General features: G+C 51.9%; 2 protein-coding genes across 6 annotated transcripts in view; both read left to right on the top strand.

Moving 5' to 3' along the window:
• The window catches only part of LOC123830401 (C-C chemokine receptor type 1-like), a 28,129-nt gene extending 4,154 nt beyond the window's left edge, over positions 1-23,975 (top strand). For 2 of the 5 annotated variants that reach the window (XM_045856573.1, XM_045856577.1), the window contains exons 2-3: positions 3,249-5,835; positions 6,650-7,637. In XM_045856573.1, the coding sequence (XP_045712529.1) occupies positions 3,316-4,383 (1,068 nt within the window). In that variant the 5' untranslated portion in view covers positions 3,249-3,315 and the 3' untranslated portion in view covers positions 4,384-5,835; positions 6,650-7,637. Of the gene's footprint in view, positions 1-3,248; positions 5,836-6,649; positions 7,638-10,479; positions 10,518-22,216; positions 22,510-23,324 lie in introns of those variants that run through there. The other 3 variants (XM_045856576.1, XM_045856575.1, XM_045856574.1) reach the window with 3 other exon arrangements.
• On the top strand, positions 15,844-22,203 carry LOC123830403 (C-C chemokine receptor type 1-like). Its single transcript, XM_045856578.1, is given in 3 exon segments — positions 15,844-16,199; positions 19,920-20,316; positions 20,318-22,203. Coding segments are annotated over 2 exon segments (1,068 nt in total). The 5' UTR covers positions 15,844-16,199; positions 19,920-19,986; the 3' UTR covers positions 21,056-22,203.
• Positions 23,976-24,959: the final 984 nt, after the last annotated feature.

Consider the following 24,959-nt stretch of genomic DNA (forward strand, 5'->3'; position numbering starts at 1 on the left):
ACCCGCTTCTGAAGAAGACTAGAACCGAGGATCCTCAAGATCAGACTGCGGGCTGGGTTTGGAGGAGGTAGAATTCCACCCAGCCAAAGGCAGGGGGCTGGCCGGAGGACCTCTTGGGATGCATCTATTCTGTTCTAGCAGAGAGTCAGCAGAGCTGTGGTCCGAAGACAGAGGGGCACGGGGGCCCCATCAACTGGGGAGGGCCTCGGGTTTCCAGAGTTAGCAACGCCCAGGAGTTTGCACAGCCTGCCACCGGGCTGCGTGCCACTCACCGGCCCTGCAGTCCCCACTGTGACCGGCCGGACAGCTCTTGGGCTACTCAGACTGGGGGCAGGGGTGGGGGGAAGCATTGATTGCTGCTAAGAGCCCTAAAAAACAGTCCTGATTTCTAGTCTTGCCGATTCCCATGCGTAGATACTCCCACGATGGTGGATTTCAGCTCCACGCCGAATGTGGAGCTGAGAAAACATGCACATGACTGGTTCTCATGAGCCCGGCTAGGCCAGCTCCTGCAGGCCAGCAGGCCTGGTGTCATTACCTCACAGACCCTCTGCTCAGAGCCTCCCAGGCTGGAGGATGTTGGCACAGGGAGGTTCCAGGCTCCAGGGCCAGAGCTGATCCCCTGGGCAATGAATGAAAGGCCTTGGGGGCAGAGTTTTTGCAGCAGACTGTATACAGCGTGGCTGCCAGGTTGGATAGCAGCATGGTCCTCGGTTTTCTCCTCCTGGGCCCCCAGCCCGGTCCCCTTCTCCCTCTGGGGCAGCGTGTCCTGAGGTTGCTGCCTGGTGCCCAACAAGTTGGAAACACAGTGGATGCTGTTGAGGGTCGGGGGTATGGAGGGGACTCTCAGTTCAGAATGGCTTCTTATAACGCTGACTCAGCGTGCCTTTACCATTGCCAAAATTCCCCCCAAAACTGGGCTTAGGGGGTCAGTCTTGCACTAGCAGCTCTTTGTGCTTCCAAGCTACTTGCTGCGTGCACTGTGAACCCACTGGGCCCGAATTGCCGGGCTGCCCAGCTGATCTGCCAGCACCGCCAGTGACAGTGGAGATCAGGCATTGTCAACAGGGCTCGTTAGCGACTGCCAGTCCGGGTTTCCCCAGAAAGAGGGCTGATTACTCAACCCAGGGGCAAATCCAGAGAAGGAGGAGAGAGCCAGAGGAGTGGACTCGGCAGGAAATAACGCTGCCCCCAGCTGAGGTGCCCAACACCCTGTGTGCGCTTCATTTCCAGTGGCCAGTGCACAGTGTAAATCTCTGGGCAGGAAACAGGCATTGAGCAGAGTGTAGAGGGAAGAGCACCAGAGGCTGCGGACTGAAGCTGGGAAGTGTGATATAGGGTCCACCTACGTTACTGGTTGGTGTTTAAGTCAAAGCACCTCAGACTGGTGGCAACATACTGAAAGTTTCAAAGCCCAGTTCACATGGGGAGGGGCTGTCGTGTCCATCACTGTCGAGCAGAATTCGCTTTCTGGATGAGCTACAGAGAGACCTGGTGGGGCGACTGGGGGGGTGGGGTTCCTCAGCCAGGAAAAGACGGGTGCCTGGGACATTCCTGGTGGCAACGGGCCTCCGGGAAGGGTCCCCACAGGGAAGGCGTGCCCCAACAGTCCACTAAGATTTCCTAAGGTCCTGGTAAGTCTCCTTGGGGGCTTGTCTCGTATTTCACCCTACAGTAGCCCTTCAAGGTAACTGTTCCTTTCCCACGTTACAGAGGGGGAACCGAGGCTCAGAGGCAGATGAACGTCCTCGAGTTCGCACAGCCATAGGTTCCCCGAGTCTCAGTGAGCGGTCGGCAGGAAGCAGGAGGGGGCTAGAGACCAGGGCTTGGGGCGCTTCCTGCAGGCGGGCTCTCGAGTGGCTCTTTTTTGTGTGTGTTTGTTTCAACATAATCTTGGGTAAAGACAGCTATTTAGGAGCTTACTTCAGCTTCCACCTTGATGTTGAGCAATGCCTCGTGGCTTGAAGCTGTTCTGAGCTCTTTCTCCCCCTTTCTTCTCACCAGGTCACCCCACTCCCCCCAGCCTGTGCTTTCCTGCAAATCCTCACTGCTCTCACAAAGGGCCTCCAGAGTTACTGTCAACCTGCCTGTGCCCCCATCAGGGACCCTGCTGGTGTCCTCGGTGTCCTCAATTAAGGGACGGGGTTGGCTTCCTAGAATTTCACTATGGCCACACTATCGGGGTGTGGGTGGGATGGCTTGTGCCCTGTAGGACATCCTTGGCCCTGCCCACCAAACAACAGGAGCGTGTCCTAGGCTTTGTGACAACGCAAAACCCACATATTTTATACCCACATCAAATACCCACATATTTTATACCCACATCAAATACCCACATATTTTATACCCACATCAAATACCCACATATTTTATACCCACATCAAATACCCACATCAAATACCGACATATTTTATACCCACATCAAATACCCACATCAAATACCCACGTTTTATACCCACATATTTTATACCCATATCAAATACCCACATCAAATACCCACGTTTTATACCCACATATTTTATACCCATATCAAATACCCACATGTTTTATACCCACATCAAATACCCACATATTTTCACATGCCCCCAGCGCCCTGTGTCACCCTCGCTGAGAATCGTGTTAGCCTCCAAGGCTGTGAAAATCCATCAGTTCGTTTTCGACTCTCAGCCAGGACTATTTTCCATCCCATGTCCTTCTGTGGACTCCAGAGGAAGGGCAAGGTCGGTCCTACGCAGCTGCAGGCAGGAAAGCTGAGTGGTCTCAGGAGTGGGCAGGAGAGTGATGCGCGCCAGAATCCGGCTGCGGCTCTCATTCTCACCACGCGTGGGTCCTCACCACTCATGGGTCCTCACCACGTCAGACTTCCGTGTCACCCCCCTAAAATGGGCAGCAGTAACAGTGCCCTCCGGGGTTGGTTAGCACCAGGTTTGATGCCAAGTTCGCAGGAAGCATGAGGGAAGCATGGATGATGGAGAATGTGGGCGAGGTCTCCCTTTGTCTGGGTTCTCCGTCCCCCAGACTTTTCCTTCACGACACTCAGTGACAAGTAGTCGAAGTCACAGTTTGCACACTCATTTGCTGGTTGGCCCCTCCACTCCCCGTTAAAGTATAGTTTCCATGAGGGCAGAGGGAAGACCAGGTTCCCTTGGTCATCCTTAGGTCCCAGGGCATGGCACACAGTAGGCACTCAGCAAACAGTTGTCAAATAGCTGAAGATGTATAATCGCTGCCTTGTCTTTGTTGTCCAGAGCCCACTGCCCTTAACAGCAAAGGGAATACAGAAACCATCTTCCTGGACCCGTGGGAGAAGCCAGAATGGAAAACACCACGCTCCCAATGGACTATGATGGGGCCATAGAATATGACTATGGGGGTGCAACCCCATGCAATAAAGAGGACGTGAGGGCTTTGGGGGCTCAGCTGCTGCCCCCATTGTACTCCCTGGTGTTTGTCGTTGGCCTGGTCGGCAACATCCTGGTGGTCCTGGTCCTCATGCAGTACAAGAGGCTCAAGAGCAGGACCAGCGTCTACCTCCTGAACCTGGCCTTCTCTGACCTGCTCTTCCTCTTCACGCTGCCCTTCTGGATTGACTACAGCCTGAAGGATACCTGGGTGTTTGGCAACGGGATGTGCAAGTTGCTGTCGGGGTTTTATTATGTAGGCCTGTACAGCGAGATCTTTTTCATCATCCTGCTGACCATCGACAGGTACCTGGCCCTCGTCCACCGCATGTTTGTGCTGCGGACCCAGACCGTCACCTTTGGCGTCATCACCAGCAGCATCGTCTGGGCCCTGGCCTTCCTGCCTGCCATCCCGGGCTTTTACTTTTCTAAGACGCAGGAGGAGTTCACTGGTTGCACCTGCAGCCTTCACTTCCCTCAAGAACACCTGCAGCAGTGGAGGCAGTTCCAGGCTCTGAAGCTGAACATCGTGGGGCTGATTTTGCCCCTGGCGGTCATGATTGTGTGCTACACGAGGATTATCAGGATCCTGCTCCGGCAGCCCAATGAGAAGAAGGCCAAGTCCGTCCGTCTGATTTTTGTCATCATGCTCGCCTTCTTTCTCTTTTGGACGCCCTTCAATCTGACTGTGTTTGTGTCTGCTTTCCAAAACACCATCTTGTCCAGTCAGTGTAAGCAGAGCAAACAGCTGTACTTGGCCATACAGGTGACGGAGATGATCGCCTACTCGCACTGCTGCATCAACCCCATCATCTACGTCTTCATCGGCCAGAGGTTCCGCAAGTACCTGCGCCAGCTCTTCCAACGGCTCCTGTCCATGCCCCTGGGGAAGTGGCAGCCCTTCCTCCGCACCAATAGGCAGGAGAGGGCCAGCTCCATGCCCCCCTTCATGAGGGAGCAGGAGCTCTCTAACGGGTTGTGACTCAGCCCCTGGCAAGAGTGGCCTGCCAGGCACACTGGCGGGAGAGGAGACCACTCAGATTCCGACCCCTGGCTCAGCGCGGAGCGGGCACCGCCCGGGGGTGAGGTGGTCTACACGAAATCACTTCCGTGGCTGGAGTCTTCTCCGTACACTTCTCCCTGGAGATGAATGAGTGAACTGGGACATTCCAGAAGACGGGACAAAGGGTGATGGCGAAGGTCTTGCGCCCAAACAAGGTTGCAGGTTTGTGAACGTCAACATTTGGAAACAAAGTCCCTGAGCAACCCCCTCCTGTCTCCTCCCCCACCACCGATGAATTTGGAAATGGTGATCTCCACAGTACACTTGCCCCACTAACAGCTGCTGCCACTCCCTACCCCCCACATAATCCCCGATTGCAGGGTTTCGGCTCTTGGAAACCTTGAGGAACAAGGGACTCATGACCATGAGACCTAATGGGAAATAGGAATAGGAAACTGCTGTTGCCCTGGAACTTCCCTTAGAGAAAATTCTTGTATTCACCAAAACCAAACCACGCAGGTAGTGGGCTAGACAAAGACCGTGCGTATAATGTGTGGTACTTCTGGCAACAGCCACAGAAGGAAGGGAATCGTCACTCCCATGACCATGCCTTTCTTTCTGAGCATTTTCACAATCTCCCTTCCCTGTCAGTCGGGCGATGCAGCAGGAAACGGCTTTATTGCCGACATGACCCAGGGGCCAAAGGACACGGGTTGATTTTCTTCCTCTGGGTCTCTGGTTCGATGGACCAGAGCTCTGCCCACCACCTCGCATCCATCCTCAGAAAACTGACCGGTGTGCCCGCTGACGGCATCTGAGGCTGGAACAGAGGAGCAGACCAGGCGGGTGGGCTGGGGACTCTGCCTTGATGTAGGGGGTGGAGAAAGCCCTTCCCCCAAAGAAACGTATTTTCCCTCAATGTCCCTAACACTTCACCTCCCAGCAAGGACCTCCTATTTCTCATGTCTCTGTTCCCTTGTTCCTCAGACTTAGATTTCCTTAAAACTCCATTTCCTAGTAGCAAAAACTATTTCTAAAAATGCTTAACACAAAGGGAACAAACCCAGACATCAAGATCACCCATAAGCCCCACTACCCAAAGGCAGCCACTGTATATGTTCGATGTGCTTTCTTTCAGCTTGTTTCTTCTCTTGGTGCATGTTGATGACTGTAACGAAGATGGACTTTTGTACTCCCCAGCTCCCCTCTGGACTCCCTTCTGCCCTGGTTGTTTTTAAGTAGTAGGATGTTCGATCGCTTTTCCGGGGCAATACATTATTTCAAAGCATTGTTCTTGGTGTCTGCGCTGAATTCCATGGCAGGAATGCACTCGAATGGACTCATGACGCCATTGTCACTTGCACAAATCAATTCAATCACACATGGCGACTGAGGACCAGCTCCTGTCAAAGCAAACCCTGGGAGACACAGGTATGGGATTGGGGGGAGGGGTGCTGGGAATGTTCTGGAAGAGCCCTGTGCTCAGTGAGGTGGACACACGCCAACAGAGCCCAGGTTGGGGGGTGGGGGCTGCTGTGGAGCCTATAGTGCCAGAACAGCCAAGGGGAGAAAGGACAGCCCCGGTCAGAAAGCATGCTAAGGGGCTGGGTGTCCCACCTAGCAACACTACACCACCACTGGGCTGGCCTCTCTCCTTCTGGACACCAGTGTGCTCTTACCAAGCCACCCTCCCATTCAGGCGGGGACCTGCTATGTTTGCATGAAAAAGCTGGCATCATGAAGGTTTAGAAAACTTTTTGTCTGGCGAAGAGGAGGTCACTCTGCACTGGGCTTATGCCTCCACATAGAAAATGGGGACAAACATAGGCTTTGGAAGCCAAGGTGCATGTCAGCTCTGCCCTTGCAGCCTGCCGGCCCCCTCTACAGAGTGGAGAGAAGGAGGGTTAATGGAATGAAAAAACATTGGTCCATTGCTTTGGTGCAATAAAACTGCATCAGAAACCAAAATCTGGCCCACAACCATATCATGATAATGAATGTTTCAGGACATCCTCCAGTTCCACTTTTGAAATAGTGCTTTTTTTTCTTGTTACAAAAACAATGCATGTGCTTTGTAGAAAACTAGAAACAGGTAAAAAGCCCAAAGAGGTAAAGAGATGTGCCTGCATTCCCACTCCTCAAGTCCAGCCTCTCTGAGATGTTAGTATTTCAGTGCATCGTCTTCCAGCACTGATTATTTAAAAATAAAATAATTTTTTTCTAATTGATGTGTGTTTTCCAACAGCTATACACAAAAACACTTCAGTTGTTTGGATCTAGCCACTTCACAAGGGGAGCAGTCCAGTATTTGCTTTGGCCTCAGGGCACTGAGGAAAAAGCTCTGAGACACGAAGGGCTCCGTGAACTGGAAAGTCTGGGCCCCGGTATAGAAATGGCACTGTGTGCATTGTGGGAGCTGGCCAGCGAGTGTGCACAGGCTGCTGCCTGGCCTCTGACCTCGGGAGGAAAGTCTCCACAGGTCAGCCACATGGGCAGTCAGGAAGAAAAGCTAGGTGTGGACAGCAGCAAAGACAAAGTGGAACCTATCAGGACAAACTGCAACCCCCACGGACAATTAGACCTCACGAGGACGAAGTGTGTGGACAGTGACCTGCTCCGAAGTTGCCCTTCCCCTTGGTGACACACAGGCACCTGGCCCAGGACTCAGGAGCAGCAGGGACCAGTTGCTGCAGGTCCAGGTGCTGCCCAGCTCCCACAAGAGGAGCCAGTGGGTGGACAGCAGTGTGTGGAAGCCACCACAGGGCCTGGTGAAACAGTCTCACTTCTTCTTTGCAAATGACACACGAATTATCTCTCCTGGCAGACACTCACCTGGTCCTCTACAGGCAAGGGATTCTGGGAAATGTCAGTCCAGATGCACTAAACTGACACTGGACAAAGCCACCAGAAGGGCGATGCTCTTTTTCACCTGTGCGTTCTTTCAGGACTAGCCATTATTTTTATTTTTTATTTTTTAAAGATTTTATTTATTTATTTTTAGAGAGAGAAGGGAGGGAGAAAGATAGAGAGAGAAACATCAATGTGCGGTTGCTGGGGGCCGTGGCCTGCAACCCAGGCATGTGCCCTGACTGGGAATGGAACCTGCGACAGTTTGGTTCACAGCCCGCGCTCAGTCCACTGAGCTACACCAGCCAGGAGGACTAGCCATTATTTTTAAACAAACACATCAGAAGAAAAACTGCTCTTTCTGGGAAGAAAGAAAAAAGGGAAAGAAGGAGGGAAGGAAGGAAGGAAGGAAGGAAGGAAGGGAAGGAGGGAGGGAGGGAGGGAGGAAAAGGCAGGAAGGGAGGGAGCGAAGGGAAAAGACATCGGGAAAGTTGAGGAATGAGAGAGAGAGAGAGGAAAGAAGATGAGAAGCGGTTTCTGAGAAGAACCAGGTGGGGTGAGCGCGGCATCCAGAATGAGGGTGGGTGTGTGGCAGGAAAAGAAACTGCTCTCTGTAACACTTGCAAGTTTTGTCGGGACAAAAGCTGAGTAAAAGTTATTTTAGGTAAGGAGCCGGCTAACAGACGTTGCTAAGTAACGTTTTCTCAAGGTCACTAACCTTGCTCCTGCTTCTGAATGCTTGCTTTCAGCAGCTGGTTCCCCCTCCCTTTCTGCCTGTGTAACTGGTATATAAAAGGACTCCAAACCCAGCTTTTTTGGCTCAGGATTTGGGAATTAACCCCCCTTGAGCCCATGCGTGCGCCTAATAAAGTTTGTGCTTTGTTATCTCCCCGAGTGTGGGTGGATTTTCCACAACATTTTGGTGCATTGGCCGGGAAATCCCTCACTCGAGCAGGTATTTTGCCTCCGGTGAAGGTGACCGGGGGAGTTGGCGGGGGAGCCCTGCCGCAGGGGAGTAGCACGTGCCCTGGTGATTCCAGGCTTCCCAGGGCAGAGACTCCCATGCCAGGTCTCCGACCGCTCTAACACCTGGGCGGAGGGCTAACCCTAACCACGGACTGTCGGAGGCACCAATCAGGTATCGGTAAGTGCCCCGGGGACCGGACCCGAGACCAGTGAGGGCTGATCAGGGGCGTGTGAAAGATCCCCTTTTCCTTTGTTTGTCTGCGTCAGTTGGGAGAATTCATCATGGGTTGGGGGGGGTTTCTGCCCCAGTACTATATTGCAAGTATGTGGGTGCGCCGCCATTTTAGAGAAAATGGAGGACGAGCCAAGTGAGTGTCCCCCCTCCCCGGGGGTGGAGGTGCATGGTTGTCCTCATCTTAGATAATGGGTCATGTGAGAGCCCCTCCATCTTGGAACTGGGCAAGGTACCAGGCTAAGGGCTCTCTCTCCAGACTGCATCAGTCTGGTTCTCTGTGTAACTGGTTCTGATAAGAATGGCTCTGAAGGACATGTACTGAGGTTTAAGGAAAACGTCTGGCCTGTAGGGTGTTTGTAGGGTCTGAGCTTCAGAAAACTGCAGAATGTCCCTGCAAATCTAGGGAATTTTAGTGGAAGGTACCTGCAGTGCCAGGGACTTTCGGCTGTCCTTCCCAGAGTGGGAAAGGAACCAGGATTAAAAGAATAATGGTTAAATCTAAATGAGTAAAATTATGTATAAAGAATGTAAAGTTTTAAACCTGGAGTAAAGGAAACCTCAACTATTTGTTTTCTGGTTTTGTGAGAAAAGAGCAGTGTTGTTTCTGATCAAAAACTCTCTGTACTTAAAATCTGTTTAAGGTTGCCTGTAACCGGTTGGGGAGGATGCCTTTGCCACTCGGGACCCAGGAAGGGTCATTTGGGGCTGATAAGTGCTTCAGTCAGAGGCAAAGCAGCATGTCTCTGCCAAAAGACTGGGCCTGAAGGAGTATGTCTCTGTGCAAGAGAATGCCCCTACCTGTGTACTGTTCTGGAAACTCTGTGCTTTGGATTTTGCTCTGCATCTGCTCTGAAAAGGAAATTAAGGATTCCAGGGAAGGTTAAAACTTCACATTCTGTAGAAAAGTAAATTTTATATATATATATATATGAAGAAGGTCTGTGGGAAACTAAAGATAAATGGAAAAGTAAAAGTTTTAGAAAGGAATTATGTGGTGTTAGGTAATAATAAAAGGTATAAGGCATGGAAATACACTCTTAGTGGATATCAGAAAATGTATGAAAAAATAAAAGGGTTGTAAATGTTGCAAAACGTCTGTAGAAGTAAAGGTTTTAAAAAGCCCGGTGGATATCAGAAGGGAAAAGATTTTCCTTCAGGCTTTGTATTTTTCTCCCTACCTGATCCCTCCAGAATTTGGCATTCTGATGGAGTGAGTGAAAACATAAGGTTTCTTTGCATAAGACCAATAAGACCAGTAGTTAATAGTGGTTTTGTTAACCAAGACTTTGACTGGAACGTCACGTCTGATGGAGGCATGTATGGGTTCTGGTCATCACCAAAGAGCCCTGAGGAACTGGGATTGACTTGTGATGCTAGCGTAAGCCCACGGAAAAAGCCTGGTACTTTGGTTGGTGTGTGGTTCATGGCAATCTTTCCAGGGAAGGAAGGAAGGTTGCTTTCATGAAAGATGGCCAAAAGGAACCTGTGGGCATAATGAAAACCTCAAGGATCTGAGTGAAACAACTGGTACAGGCAAAGCCAGATGGCAGATGTGTGGCTCTGCTTCTGTGCCCTGAGGGGCGGACTGAGAAGTCAATCTGAAGGTTCCCTGTGTGAGTTCCAGCAAAGCAGAATTAAAGATCATAAGTAATCCAGGCTGCTCTTGGTGTGTTTATGCAAACAGTCAAAATGAAAAGCGGAACTCAAAGTAGTCCCTTTAATAACAGTGAGGGTGATCTTAAGGAGAAAAATTATGGTTCAAGGAAAATCACAGTGCTTAGTATTAAACATCAAAATAATGCAGCTAACTGTCTTAAAAGTTTGTTTTCATTTAAAAGTTAAAACTGGTTTTGTAATATCATCAAAAATGTACAATTTAGAGGTATAAAGGACCTGTCAAATTGCCGAATGTCATTGCAGGAAAAAACTCGCAACTGAATGCCTTCCCAAAAGACAGTCTCACAGGCACGGAGACTGGTTTGGGGACTACTGTGTGAATTAACCTGTGTGTTCTTCTGTTTTCATAGGACGTATGCCTATGACTTCATTACCTGAGTGACTGGTTGCAATATAGGCCTCACTTAAGGAGCCCATTTTTCATCATCGCCCCCTGGAGCTCAATGGTTTGGCTGAACTGAGTGGTTGGGTTAGTAAGCAGTTTGGGAGATCTGTGGGCTTCACTTTAAAGCTGATTTTCCCTTTTCTGTCTCACTGGCTTAAACAGGGAAAGTTTAAATATCTGAAAGGAGGGAAATCATATTGTAGTCCCTTCAGCCTGAGTAAAGTATAATGGGCCATAAGAGTTTTGGATAAGTGTAGCATGCCTTGTACACCTTCCTCCAGATAAGCCATACCTAAGCCCCTGCCTTTGTCATTTAATGGTTATGATTTAATTGTGCCTTTCAACTCTTTCCAAATCTGTCACCTCCAGAGTATGAACAGGATGCCAACAGTCCAGTAATGCCAGCCTTTGGACACCAAGCCTGTGACTTCCTGGTAACAGCCAACTGACCAGGGTTCTGTAAGGTCCTTCCCCTTACAGGAAGGACTTCCTCCGTGCTGCACCCCCTTTCAGGGCACCCCAAACCCACGGGTAGGTAGAACAACGTCCATTTCCAGCCGGAAGCAGTTACAAGAAGACAAGACCTTTGTCCATTGTCCTTTAAAAGAATTTAAAGTGGGTATATATCTAAAATGAAAAATCATTACAAAGTGCAGCCAAGGGGGGAGGGACCCCAAATGGGCATTTGGGATGGGGTCCATAACTCAAAGTGTCCAAGAAATTTTAAGATGTCTTCACCCCTTCCCCCACAGGTGCGAGTTGGGGAGGGACACACAGAGCAAAACATGCGGGGCTGTTTTGTACAGGAACAGCTTTGCGGCTGACCCATGGCGTGGTCATTTAGCATACCTGTAGCCTTCAGCTGGTCACTTGGATGTGCTGAATGGCTGTGACCATGCTCTGGGCCAGGGAGATAAAAAAGACTCCCCTGCCCAGGATGTGACTGGGAGGCAGGTCCCCCGAGTGGGAGCTTGAGAAGATTGGCTCCATAACATGGGGCCACACCTGCCCAGACCCATGAGAGCAGCCAGACGGGAGCGAGTACTGGCCTGTCCAGGATCTGTGGGCTGTCTACGAAGCAGCTGACAGCTGCTGCCCAGTGGTCCCGAACCCGTGCACCCTCCCGAGCCAGCTTCCCCCAACAGCAATGTGGTTTACCTGCCTTGATCTGAAGGATGCCTTCTCCTGCATTCCAGTGGCACCTTCCAGCCAACCCCTTTTTTGCCTTTGAATGACGAAAATCCACACACAGTGGTCAAGACTCAGTTAACCTGGACTAGACTGCCCCAGGGGTTTAAGAACTCCCAACTCTATTTGGGGAAGCCCTAGCAGGAGACCCCTCGCTAAGGGGGGATGGACCTGACAATTCTGCAGTACATGGACGACCTCCTCCTGGCAGCCCATCCCTAAAACGGTGCCGGGAGAGAACGCACACGCTGCTGAAGTGCCCCCCCACAGCCGTCTGTGCAGTCCTCTGTCATGGCCCTTCTCATTGCTCCGTTGGGTTCGCCTGCCCCAGTGGCCTGCAAGCTCCCTTGGGGCTCTGGCAATGTCACCAGGTGCAGAGCTCAGCAACCAGGCTTGCTGGAAGTACTCACGGTGTGATCAGGGGCGAGGACAGAAAATGGCAGAGTTGCCAACGCCCTCCAGAACCTTGTCTGATTTCTGAGGAAAATGCTCATTCTCCTGAGGAAAAGCCAGCCTGCACCCTGCGGCTGTGGAACTCGGCCCTACTACCAGGCTTTGAAGGGTCCGGACACTAAGAGAAAGCTTCCAAAACATCAAGAGGTGCCTCAGTAATGTTCCTGCCCTTGGACTGTCAACGCCGGGCGGCCTTTTAATCTGTACACCCACAAGAGAGACAAGGTAGCCCTTGAATCCTGACCCAGCCTGTCGGACCATGGCAACACCCGGTGGCTCACCTGTCTAAGCAGCTGGACCATGACACCACCGGCTGGCCACCTCGTCTGAGGGCAGTCACTGCTGCCATAACCCTCTTGCAAGGGGCATAAGTGGCTGTTGAACCCCAAACTGACTCAATACCAGGGCATCCTCCAAGGAAACCCGAGGGTGAATGTTAAGACCATGAAACAAGTCAATCCAGCCACCTACTTACTGACAGAACTTAGAGAGCTGGACCATGACTGTTTTAGAGTAACTAAAAAAGTCCACGCCAGCCGGCCAGACCTCCAGGACCAGCCCCTGGCCCAACCTGATGTTGATGTCACGCACTACATGGATGGAAGAGGCTATATGGTTAAGGGCAGGAAAGTCGCCGAGTATGCAGACCAGAAAACTGGACTTCCCTGAACAAACTTACTGCTGCAGGAGTCACCCCTTAGATCTACTACAGCCAGGCCAAGACAGCAGCAGATCCCGAAAACCCGAGGACTAGGCCTGTGCCAAAAAACCCACGCTAAAACACTGGAGGATGCCAACCAGTAAAAAAGACACCAAGGAATAGACGGTTGTTCTGCAGGGTACCTTACCTTAATTGGCACCTTCGCAAGAGCATTGACAATTGGACTAGTGACTGTGGCCCCTGAGGAATGGAATCCCTGCAAAGCGGGTCACCCTAGAAATAGTTTGTCTCTGTTTAATCTCTGTATTTGGATTTATTGTATGCTTTGCTTACCAAATGCGACCCCTGTCTCAGCCCCAGCCTGCAAATGTAATACCCCCGGGCATAGGATTATGCTCAGCAGTAAACTGGTCTCTTACTATCTCCCAGGGTCAGCTTTCAGCTCCTCCACTGACATGCCATTGGGTTGCATTCAGTCACAGCAATCCCTCTGCACTTGGGGAGGAGAGGTATATTAGACTAGAGTAACATCCAGGACCAAAAAGTACCAGACTCGGAGGTGTCAGGCATATAGGACCCTGCATCCTCCGGACCTTAGTCCCACATGGAGGGCCACAGTGACTCCTAGGGCAGCCACCACAGTGCTAGCCCTCCAGTGGTACCAATACCAGTATAAGCAGTTGTAACCCTCCCAAGGACCTCAGCCTTATAGCCAGGTATTAGTAATGCTAAAAAGGATAAAACACCTTATAGCATCAAAGGGGGGAATGCGGCAGGAAAAGAAACTGCTCTCTGTAACACTTGAAAGTTTTGTCGGGACAAAAGCTGAGTAAAAGTTATTTTTAGGTAAGGAGCCGGCTAACAGACGTTGCTAAGTAACGTTATCTCAAGGTCACTAACCTTGCTCCTGCTTCTGAATGCTTGCTTTCAGCAGCTGGTTCCCCCTCCCTTTCTGCCTGTGTAACTGGTATATAAAAGGACTGCAAACCCAGCTTTTTTGGCTCAGGATTTGGGAATTAACCCCCCTTGAGCCCATGCGTGCGCCTAATAAAGTTTGTGCTTTGTTATCTCCCCAAGTGTGGGTCGATTTTCCACAACAGGTGGTCTTCTGAGAAAACCCAGAAACGTGACACCCTCTGGGAACCAGGTGTTGGGCAGGATTCCCACCGTGCGCACGGGGAGCCATGTGCCTGGGGGTTGGGGAATGAGCCGAGAGACGGTCAACAGCAGCAGGAGGCCACCAAAAATACTGACCTGGAGCTTTCTGTTCGGGAGGTGACCCCAGCGCACCCTGTGAGCACAGGCTCTCTACAGCAGGTGTTCAAGGGCTGGGAGCCCCTGGGTAACATCTGTCTGAGCTCCACTTTTCATATTAAGAGAAAGGTGCAGTGGAAACCAGGGCAGGTATACAGACTGGAAAGAAAGGCCTTGTTGGGAGGTGCTCGTTGCTCGGGGTCCCCACTCCCCTGGACTTCCTGCTGCTCACTCTTCCCGGGGTATCCCATGCCTCTGCCTCTTTCCGCCTGGTAACAGTGTGGGTCACACCGGGTGGACTGCTGCACAGCTGCCAACAGGGATTTACTAACTAGCTCTCTATACAGACCCTCTGCCTCCAAAGAACCCGTTATTTTATTTACTTACTTCTTACAAAGTTTTCCTGAAGAGGAAGTCCTGGTGCATTTTCTTTGAAACAGTGCCACATACTAGTGATTCGCTTGTGTTGCTTCGATGATGAAGACACCTTCGGGAAGCCTAGAGGTTGTGGCCGTTCGCACTTGACATCACGGGGTTGCGGCGGGGCGTCTGCCGGGACCACTGGGCCCTGCCGTGTTTGTGCCAGTCCGCACTGGGTTCCTAAGGAGGATAGCAAAAAGGAGAAGTCATCCCCATAACTTCACTTTGAGTGTGTCTTTGCAAAACTGCAGAAGTTCAAGCAGCTTTGTACTTTTGTTCTCTCGAAACTCAATTTTCTTAATTTTCGCCAGGAAGCAGGGCTGGGAGTTGCCCTGAAAGTAAATAGAAAGTCTTTAGTAGATGTGACCACAGGAAGGCTGCAACAATGTTGTCCACAGGTGCAGCTCATTCTGAGAGAGAACTACACAGACGTTAAAGCAGTGAACAAAATAGACTGCTTCTTCCTGCTATGTCGGACACCTTTTGTATGTTGAAGGTAAAAGGGGAAACAAACAAGAAGCAAACAAAAAAAAATCCAGGGGATTGGGTAAAGAGATTCGGTAATGATGTGCTGCAGCCAGCTTATCACATTTTTATAGACCAGGAAACCGAGCCTTGAAGGGACAAATGACAGTTTCAGAGGACGTCCACGTTCATGATTTCTGAGTGGCACTTGGCAGCGGGCCTGCAGGAAAGGTTGGCAGAATCCCCGTTTCACAGAGAAGCAGGTGGAATAATCTGAGGGGCACGGGCAGCCAGCAGGCGCCGGTAGTCGTGGGGAGGACGGTCGTGAGCATCACTCATCGGACATGTTTCCTCGTGCCTGACGCCCATGACGTTTTTCGCCTACAAGCCGACCTCTCGCATCCTCCTGTGGGCCTAAGCGTTCAGCATACTCATCGGATGGAGGGCGAACCAAGACTGGGAAAGGCTAGTGATCTGCCTGTGACTCAAGTGAAGAGCTGGGATTGGAACGTGGACCGTGGCGGCCCATTGCCAGGCTCCGTGCACCGGCCCTGGATTCCCTGCAGGCTGGAGGCCCCTCTCAATAAAACTGCTCTGTGGGTTTTGGGGAGGGAGCCTGGAGGGTGCAGACAGGGGAGCAGGGGGGGACGGGTTGGAGCAGTCAGAAGCCCAGGGCATAGAGGGCGCCAGAGAGAAGCTGACGCTGCTCTCTGGCTTTTATCAGCCGGATCATTTTGAGGAACACAGGACCCAGGGTACTTGCAATCTTTAAAGGAAAGAAAAAAAAAGCCTGCTTACTGACCACAAGAGCTCCACGCCCTGCATTCGTCCCTCCCACCTCAATTCCCAGCCTGCAATTGCTCCACAAGTTCTCAGAATTGTGCTGGCACCCACCTTGCTCCACTGAGTTCCACCCTACCCCACTCTCCTGATCCCTTAAGACAGAGCTCCCCAGGGCGAAGTGCAATCCAGTGACCAGAAAAAGTCCTTAGAGTGACCTTAGCCTCCAGCAACTGGCCGCTGGTGGGCATTGTGTCCGTGCATGGACACCCAGCCACACAAAAGGAAGACTTCTGTCCCCTCCTTGTCATTCTGAACGACCAAGAACCCCAGAGTCCTGTCTCCATCACTACACAAGAACCTGAGGACTTCCTCCTATTCTATTGAGACCTTGAACCTTGAAAACAAAGACTCTAAACGCTCCAGAAACAAAGACTCTGTGGACAAAGCTCCTTGACACCAGCGTAAGTGGCCCTTGTCTTTTCTGTCTTGTCGTCCTCCCTGGAGGGAATCTGGTGAGAGTACGTGCGTGCAGTGTGTCTGAGCAGCCCGCAGACGCTTCTGGAAGGCAATGAGCTGTGTAGCAATACTGAGAATGGGTGGATTTATGAGACTGGGCACTCGGATGTAAACCAGGTTTTTATTTTTGCTTAAAAAGGGAAGCTTTCTTGAATGATGGGTTGTTAGTCACTGACTTAGAAAATCAGCCCAGCCCTGGCCAGTGTAGCTTGCTCGGTGGGTTGGAGTTTTGTCCCATAACAGGAAGGTTGTGGGTTGGATTCCTGGTCAGGGTACATTCCTGGGTTGGTGGTTTCATTCTTGATCCCCGGCCTGGGCATGTACAGTCCCTGGTCCAGGCTCATGTGGGAGGCAACCAATTGATGATTCTCTCTCGCAATGATGTTTCTCTCTCTGTAAAAGCCATGAATAAAATGGCCTTGCGTGAGGATAATTTTTTTTTAAAAGTAAGTTGGCCCAGTATTAAGGGACAAGAGGCACTTTCTGTAGAAGGCTATTCGAGAGGAATTTACTTGCCCAATTTTCCCCGTGTAAGTGAAAACCGTAGCTGGAATATGGAGTCAGTGCAGCAAGAGGGAGGCATGAACGAGGAAGGCCTTGGCGGATGTAAGGATGATCGGATACTGAACCCGCTTCTGAAGAAGACTAGAACCGAGGATCCTCAAGATCAGACTGCGGGCCGGGTTTGCAGGAGGTAGAATTCCACCCAGCCGAAAGGCAGGGGGGCTGGCCGGAGGACCTCTTGGGTTGCATCTATTCTGTTCTAGCAGAGAGTCAGCAGAACTGTGGTCCAAAGACAGAGGGGCACGGGGGGCCCATCAACTCGGGGAGGGCCTCGGGTTTCCAGAGTTAGCAACACCCAGGAGTTTGCACAGCCTGCCACCGGGCTGCGTGCCACTCACCGGCCCTGCAGTCCCCACTGTGACCGGCCGGACAGCTCTTGGGCTACTCAGACTGGGGGCAGGGGGGGGGGGGGAAGCATTGATTGCTGCTAAGAGCCCTAAAAAAGAGTCCTGATTTCTAGTCTTTCTGATTTCCATGCGTAGATACTCCCACGATGGTGGATTTCAGCTCCACGCCGAATGTGGAGCTGAGAAAACATGCACATGACTGGTTCTCATGAGCCCGGCTAGGCCAGCTCCTGCAGGCCAGCGGGCCTGGTGTCATTACCCTCACAGACCCTCTGCTCAGAGACTCCCAGGCTGGAGGATGTTGGCACAGGGAGGTTCCAGGCTCCAGGGCCAGAGCTGACCCCTGGGCAATGAATGGCTTTGGGCCAGACTTTTGCAGCAGACTGTATACAGCGTGGCTGCCAGGTTGGATAGCAGCATGGTCCTCGGTTTTTCCTCCTGGGCCCCAGCCCGGTCCTTCTCCCTCTGGGGCAGCGTGTCCTGAGGTTGCTGCCTGGTGCCCAACAAGTTGGAAACACAGTGGATGCTGTTGAGGGTCGGGGGTATGGAGGTGACTCTCAGTTCAGAATGGCTTCTTATAACACTGACTCAGCGTGCCTTTACCATTGCCAAAATTCCCCCCAAAACTGGGCTTAGGGGGTCAGTCTTGCACTAGCAGCTCTTTGTGCTTCCAAGCTACTTGCTGCGTGCACTGTGAACCCACTGGGCCCGAATTGCCGGCTGCCCGGCTGATCTGCCAGCACCGCCAGTGACAGTGGAGATCAGGCATTGTCAACAGGGCTCGTTAGCAACTGCCAGTCTGGGTTTCTCCAGAAAGAGGGCTGATTACTCAACCCAGGGGCAAATCCAGAGAAGGAGGAGAGAGCCGGAGGAGTGGACTCGGCAGGAAATAACGCTGCCCCGGCTGAGGTGCCCAACACCCTGTGTGCGCTTCATTTCCAGTGGCCAGTGCACAGTGTAAATCTCTGGGCAGGAAACAGGCATTGAGCAGAGTGTAGAGGGAAGAGCAGCAGAGGCTGCGGACTGAAGCTGGGAAGTGTGATATAGGGTCCACCTACGTTACTGGTTGGTGTTTAAGTCAAAGCACCTCAGACTGGTGGCAACATACTGAAAGTTTCAAAGCCCAGTTCACATGGGGAGGGGCTGTCGTGTCCATCACTGTCGAGCAGAATTCGCTTTCTGGATGAGCTACAGAGAGACCTGGTGGGGCGCCTGGGGGGGGCGGGGTTCATCAGCCAGGAGAGGACGGGTGCCTGGGACATTCCTGGTGGCAACGGGCCTCCGGGAAGGGTCCCCACAGGGAAGGCGTGCCCCAACAGTCCACTAAGATTTCCTAAGGTCCTGGTAAGTCTCCTTGGGGGCTTGTCTCGTATTTCACCCTACAGTAGCCCTTCAAGGTAACCCTTCCTTTCCCACGTTACAGAGGGGGAACCGAGGCTCAGAGGCAGATGAACGTCCTCGAGTTCGCACAGCCGTAGGTTCCCCGCGTCTCAGTGAGAGGTCAGCAGGGAGCGGGAGCGGGGCTAGACACCAGGGCTTGGGGCACTTCCTGCAGGCAGGCTCTCCCGTGGCTCTTTTTTGTGTGTGTTTGTTTCAACATAATCTTGGGTAAAGACAGCTATTTAGGAGCTTATTTCAGCTTCCACCTTGATGTTGAGCAATGCCTCGTGGCTTGAAGCTGTTCTGAGCTCTTTCTCCCCCTTTCTTCTCACCAGGTCACCCCACTCCCCCCAGCCTGTGCTTTCCTGCAAATCCTCACGGCTCTCACAGGAGGCCTCCAGAGTTACTGTCAACCTGCCTGTGCCCCATCAGGGCCCTGCTGGTGTCCTCGGTGTCCTCAATTAAGGGACGGGGTTGGCTTCCTAGAATTTCACTATGGCCGCACTATCGGGTGTGGGTGGGATGGCTTGTGCCCTGTAGGACATCCTTGGCCCTGCCCACCAAACAACAGGAGCGTCTCCTAGGCTTTGTGACAACCAAAAAACCCACGTATTTTATACCCACATGTTTTATACCCACATATTTTATACCCACATCAATCCCCACATGTTTTATACCCACATCAAATACCCACATATTTTCACATGCCCCCAATGCTCTGTGTCACCCTCGCTGAGAATCGTTTTATCCTCCAAGGCTTTGAAAATCCATCAATTCATTTTCGACTCTCAGACGGGACTATTTTCCATCCCATGTCCTTCTGTGGACTCCAGAGGAAGGGCAAGGTTGGTGCTACGCAGCTGCAGGCAGGAAAGCTGAGTGGTCTCAGGAGTGGGCAGGAGAGTGATGCGCGCCAGAATCCGGCTGCGGCTCTCATCCTCACCACGCGTGGGTCCTCACCACTCATGGGTCCTCACCACGTCAGACTTCCGTGTCACCCCCTCTAAAATGGGCAGCAGTAACGGTGCCCTCCGGGGTTGGTTAGCACCAGGTTTGATGCCAAGTTCGCAGGAAGCATGAGGGAAGCATGGGTGATGGAGAATGTGGGCGAGGTCTCCCTTTGTCTGAGTTCTCCGTCCCCCAGACTTTTCCTTCACGACACTCAGTGACAAGTAGTCGAAGTCACAGTTTGCACACTCATTTGCTGGTTGGCCCCTCCACTCCCCGTTAAAGTATAGTTTCCATGAGGGCAGAGGGAAGACCAGGTTCCCTTGGTCATCCTTAGGTCCCAGGGCATGGCACACAGTAGGCACTCAGCAAACAGTTGTCAAATAGCTGAAGACGTATAATCGCTGCCTTGTCTTTGTTGTCCAGAGCCCACTGCCCTTAACAGCAAAGGGAATACAGAAACCATCTTCCTGGACCCGTGGGAGAAGCCAGGATGGAAAACACCACGGTCCCAAAGAACTATGATGGGACAACAGAATATGACTATGGGGGTGCAACCCCATGCAGTAAACAGGACTTGAGGGCTTTTGGGGCTCAGCTGCTGCCCCCATTGTACTCCCTGGTGTTTGTCGTTGGCCTGGTCGGCAACATCCTGGTGGTCCTGGTCCTCATGCAGTACAAGAGGCTCAAGAGCATGACCAGCGTCTACCTCCTGAACCTGGCCTTCTCTGACCTGCTCTTCCTCTTCACGCTGCCCTTCTGGATTGACTACAGCCTGAAGGATAACTGGGTGTTCGGCAACGGGATGTGCAAGTTGCTGTCGGGGTTTTTATTATGTAGGCCTGTACAGCGAGATCTTTTTCATCATCCTGCTGACCATCGACAGGTACCTGGCCATCGTCCACGCCGTGTTTGCACTGCGGACCCGGACCGTCACCTTTGGCGTCATCACCAGCGGCATTGTCTGGGCCCTGGCCTTCCTGGCTGCCATCCCGGGCTTTTACTTTTCTAAGACGCAGGAGGAGTTCGGTCGTCGCACCTGCAGCCTTCACTTCCCTCAGGAACACCTGCAGCAGTGGAGGCAGTTCCAGGCTCTGAAGCTGAACATCGCGGGGCTGATTTTGCCCCTGGCAGTCATGGTCGTGTGCTACACGGGGATTATCAGGATCCTGCTCCGGCGGCCCAACGAGAAGAAGGCCAAGGCCGTCCGTCTGATTTTTGTCGTCATGCTCGTCTTCTTTCTCTTTTGGACGCCCTTCAATCTGACTATATTTGTTTCTGCTTTCCAAAACACCATCTTGTCCAGTCAGTGTAAGCAGAGCAAACAGCTGGACGTGGCCATACAGGTGACGGAGATGATCGCCTACTCGCACTGCTGCATCAACCCCATCATCTACGTCTTCGTCGGCCAGAGATTCCGCAAGTACCTGCGCCAGCTGTTCCACCGGCTCCTGTCCGTGCCCCTGGGGAAGTGGCAGCCCTTCCTCCGCACCGACAGGCTGGAGAGGGCCAGCTCCATGTCCCCCTCCACCGGGGAGCAGGAGCTCTCTAACGGGTTCTGACTCAGCCCCTGGCAAGAGTGGCCTGCCAGGCACGCTGACGGGGGAGGAGGCCGCTCAGATTCCGACCCCTGGCGCAGCGCGGAGCGGGCACCGCCCGGGGGTGAGGTGGTCTACACGAAATCACTTCTGGTGCTGGAGTCTTCTCCGTACACTTCTCCCTGGAGATGAATGAGTGAACTGGGACATTGGAGAAGACGGGACAAAGGGTGATGGTGAAGGTCTTGCGCCCAAACAGGGTTGCAGGTTTGCGAACGTCAACATTTGCAAACAAAGTCACTGAGCAACCCTCTCCTGTCTCCTCCCCCACCCCTGCCTCCTCCCCCACCACCGATGAACTTGGAAATAGTGATTTCTGCAGTTGACTCGGCCCATGGCCCTGCCCCCGCATGATCCCCGATTGCAGGGTTTCGGCTCTTGGAAACCTTGAGGAACAAGGGACTCATGACCTTGAGACCTAATGGGAAATAGGAATAGGAAACTGCTGTTGCCCTGGAACTTCCCTTAGAGAAAATTCTTGTATTCACCAAAACCAAACCACGCAGGCACCAGGCTAGACATAGACCGTGTGTATAATGTGTAGTACTTCTGGCAACAGCCACAGAAGGAAGGGGATCGTCATTCCCATGACCATGCCTTTCTTTCTGAGCATTTTCACAATCTCCCTTCCCTATCAGTCGGGCGATGCGGCAGGAAACAGCTTTATTGCCGACATGACCCAGGGGCCCAAGGACACGGGTTGATTTTCTTCCTCCGGGTCTCTGGTTCGATGGACCAGAGCTCTGCCCACCACCTCGCATCCATCCTCAGAAAACTGACCAGTGTGCCCGCTGACGGCATCTGAGGCTGGAACAGAGGAGCAGACCAGGCGGGTGGGCTGGGGACTCTGCCTTCATGTAGGAGGTGGAGAAGGCCCTTCCCCCAAAGAAACGTATTTCCCCTCAATGTCCCTAACACTTCACCTCCCAGCAAGGACCTCCTATTTCTCATGTCTCTGTTCCCTTGTTCCTCAGACTTAGATTTCCTTAAAACTCCATTTCCTAGTAGCAAAAACTATTTCTAAAAATGCTTAACACAAAGGGAAAAAACCCAGACATCAAGATCACCCATAAGCCCCACTACCCAAAGGCAGCCACTGTATATGTTCGATGTGCTTTCTTGCAGCTTGTTTCTTCTCTTGGTGCATGTTGATGACTGTAACGAAGATGGACTTTTGTACTCCCCAGCTCCCCTCTGGACTCCCTTCTGCCCTGGTTGTTTTTAAGTAGTAGGATGTTCGATCGCTTTTCCGGGGCAATACATTATTTCAAAGCATTGTTCTTGGTGTCTGCGCTGAATTCCATGGCAGGAATGCACTCGAATGGACTCATGACGCCATTGTCACTTGCACAAATCAATTCAATCACACATGGCGACTGAAGACCAGCTCCTGTCAAAGCAAACCCTGGGAGACACAGGTATGGGATTGGGGGGAGGGGTGCTGGGAATGTTCTGGAAGAGCCCTCTGCTCAGTGAGGTGGATACACGCCAACAGAGCCCAGGTTGGGGGGTGGGGGCTGCTGTCGAGCCTATAGTGCCAGAACAGCCAAGGGGAGAAAGGACAGCCCCGGTCAGAAAGCACACTAAGGGGCTGGGTGTCCCACCTAACAACACCACACCACCACTGGGCTGGCCTCTCTCCTTCTGGACACCAGTGTGCTCTTACCAAGCCACCCTCCCATTCAGGCGGGGACCTGCTATGTTTGCATGAAAAAGCTGGCATCATGAAGGTTTAGAAAACTTTTGTCTGGCGAAGAGGAGGTCACTCTGCACTGGGCTTATGCCTCCACATAGAAAATGGGGACAAACATAGGCTTTGGAAGCCAAGGTGCATGTCAGCTCCGCCCTTGCAGCCTGCCGGCCCCCTCTGCAGAGTGGAGAGAAGGAGGGTTAATGGAATGAAAAAACATCGGTCCATTGCTTTGGTGCAATAAAACTGCATCAGAAACCAAAATCTGGCCCACAACCATATCATGATAATGAATGTTTCAGGACATCCTCCAGTTCCACTTTTGAAATAGTGCTTTTTTTTTCTTGTTACAAAAAACAATGCATGTGCTTTGTAGAAAACTAGAAACAGGTAAAAAGCCCAAAGAGGTAAAGAGATGTGCCTGCATTCCCACTCCTCAAGTCCAGCCTCTCTGAGATGTTAGTATTTCAGTGTATCGTCTTCCAGCACTGATTATTTAAAAATAAAATAATTTTTTTCTAATTGATGTGTGTTTTCCAACAGCTACACACAAAAACACTTCAGTTGTTTGGATCTAGCCACTTCACAAGGGGAGCAGTCCAGTATTTGCTTTGGCCTCAGGGCACTGAGGAAAAAGCTCTGAGACACGAAGGGCTCCATGACCTGGAAAGTCTGGGCCCCGGTATAGAAATGGCATTGTGTGCATTGTGGGAGCTGGCCGGCGAGTGTGCACAGGCTGCTGCCTGGCCTCTGACCTCGGCGGGAAAGTCTCCACAAGTCAGCCACATGGGCAGTCAGGAAGAAAAGCTAGGTGTGGACAGCAGCAAGGACAAAGTGGAACCTATCAGGACAAACTGCAACCCCCACGGACAATTAGACCTCACGAGGACGAAGTGTGTGGACAGTGACCTGCTCCGAAGTTGCCCTTCCCCATGGTGACACACGGGCACCTGGCCCAGGACTCAGGAGCAGCAGGGACCAGTTGCTGCAGGTCCAGGTGCTGCCCAGCTCCCACAAGAGGAGCCAGTGGGTGGACAGCAGTGTGTGGAAGCCACCACAGGGCCTGGTGCAACAGTCTCACTTCTTCTTTGCAAATGACACACGAATTATCTCTCCTGGCAGACACTCACCTGGTCCTCTACAGGCAAGGGATTCTGGGAAATGTCAGTCCAGATGCACTAAACTGACACTGGACAAAGCCACCAGAAGGGCGATGCTCTTTTTTCACCTGTGCGTTCTTTCAGGACTAGCCATTATTTTTATTTTTTATTTTTTAAAGATTTCATTTATTTATTTTTAGAGAGAGAAGGGAGGGAGAAAGATAGAGAGAGAAACATCAATGTGCGGTTGCTGGGGGCCGTGGCCTGCAACCCAGGCCTGTACCCTGACTGGGAATGGAACCTGCGACAGTTTGGTTCACAGCCCGCGCTCAGTCCACTGAGCTACACCAGCCAGGAGGACTAGCCATTATTTTTAAACAAACACATCAGAAGAAAAACTGCTCTTTCTGGGAAGAAAGAAAAAAGAGAAAGAAGGAGGGAAGGAAGGAAGGAAGGAAGGAAGGAAGGAAGGGAAGGAGGGAGGAAGGGAGGGAGGGAGGGAGCGAAGGGAAAAGACATCGGGAAAGTTGAGGAAGGAGAGAGAGAGAGGAAAGAAGATGAGAAGAGGTTTCTGAGAAGAACCAGGTGGGGTGAGCGCGCATCCAGATTGAGGGTGGGTGTGTGGCAGGAAAAGAAACTGCTCTCTGTAACACTTGCAAGTTTTGTCAGGACAAAAACTGAGTAAAAGTTATTTTTGGTACGGAGCAGGCTAACAGACGTTGCTAAGTAACGTTATCTCAAGGTCACTAACCTTGCTCCTGCTTCTGAATGCTTGCTTTCAGCAGCTGGTTCCCCCTCCCTTTCTGCCTGTGTAACTGGTATATAAAAGGACTGCAAACCCAGCTTTTTTGGCTCAGGATTTGGGAATTAACTCCCCTTGATCCCATGCGCGCGCCTAATAAAGTTTGTGCTTTGTTATCTCCCCAAGTGTGGGTCGATTTTCCACAACAGGTGGTCTTCTGAGAAGACCCAGAAACGTGACACCCTCTGGGAACCAGGTGTTGGGCAGGATTCCCACCGTGCGCACGGGGAGCCATGTGCCTGGGGGTTGGGGAATGAGCTGAGAGACGGTCAACAG

Source organism: Phyllostomus hastatus, unplaced genomic scaffold (genome assembly GCF_019186645.2).
Source record: "Phyllostomus hastatus isolate PE091 unplaced genomic scaffold, TTU_PhHast_1.1 phas_scaffold_129, whole genome shotgun sequence".
NCBI classification, from domain to species: domain Eukaryota; kingdom Metazoa; phylum Chordata; class Mammalia; order Chiroptera; family Phyllostomidae; genus Phyllostomus; species Phyllostomus hastatus.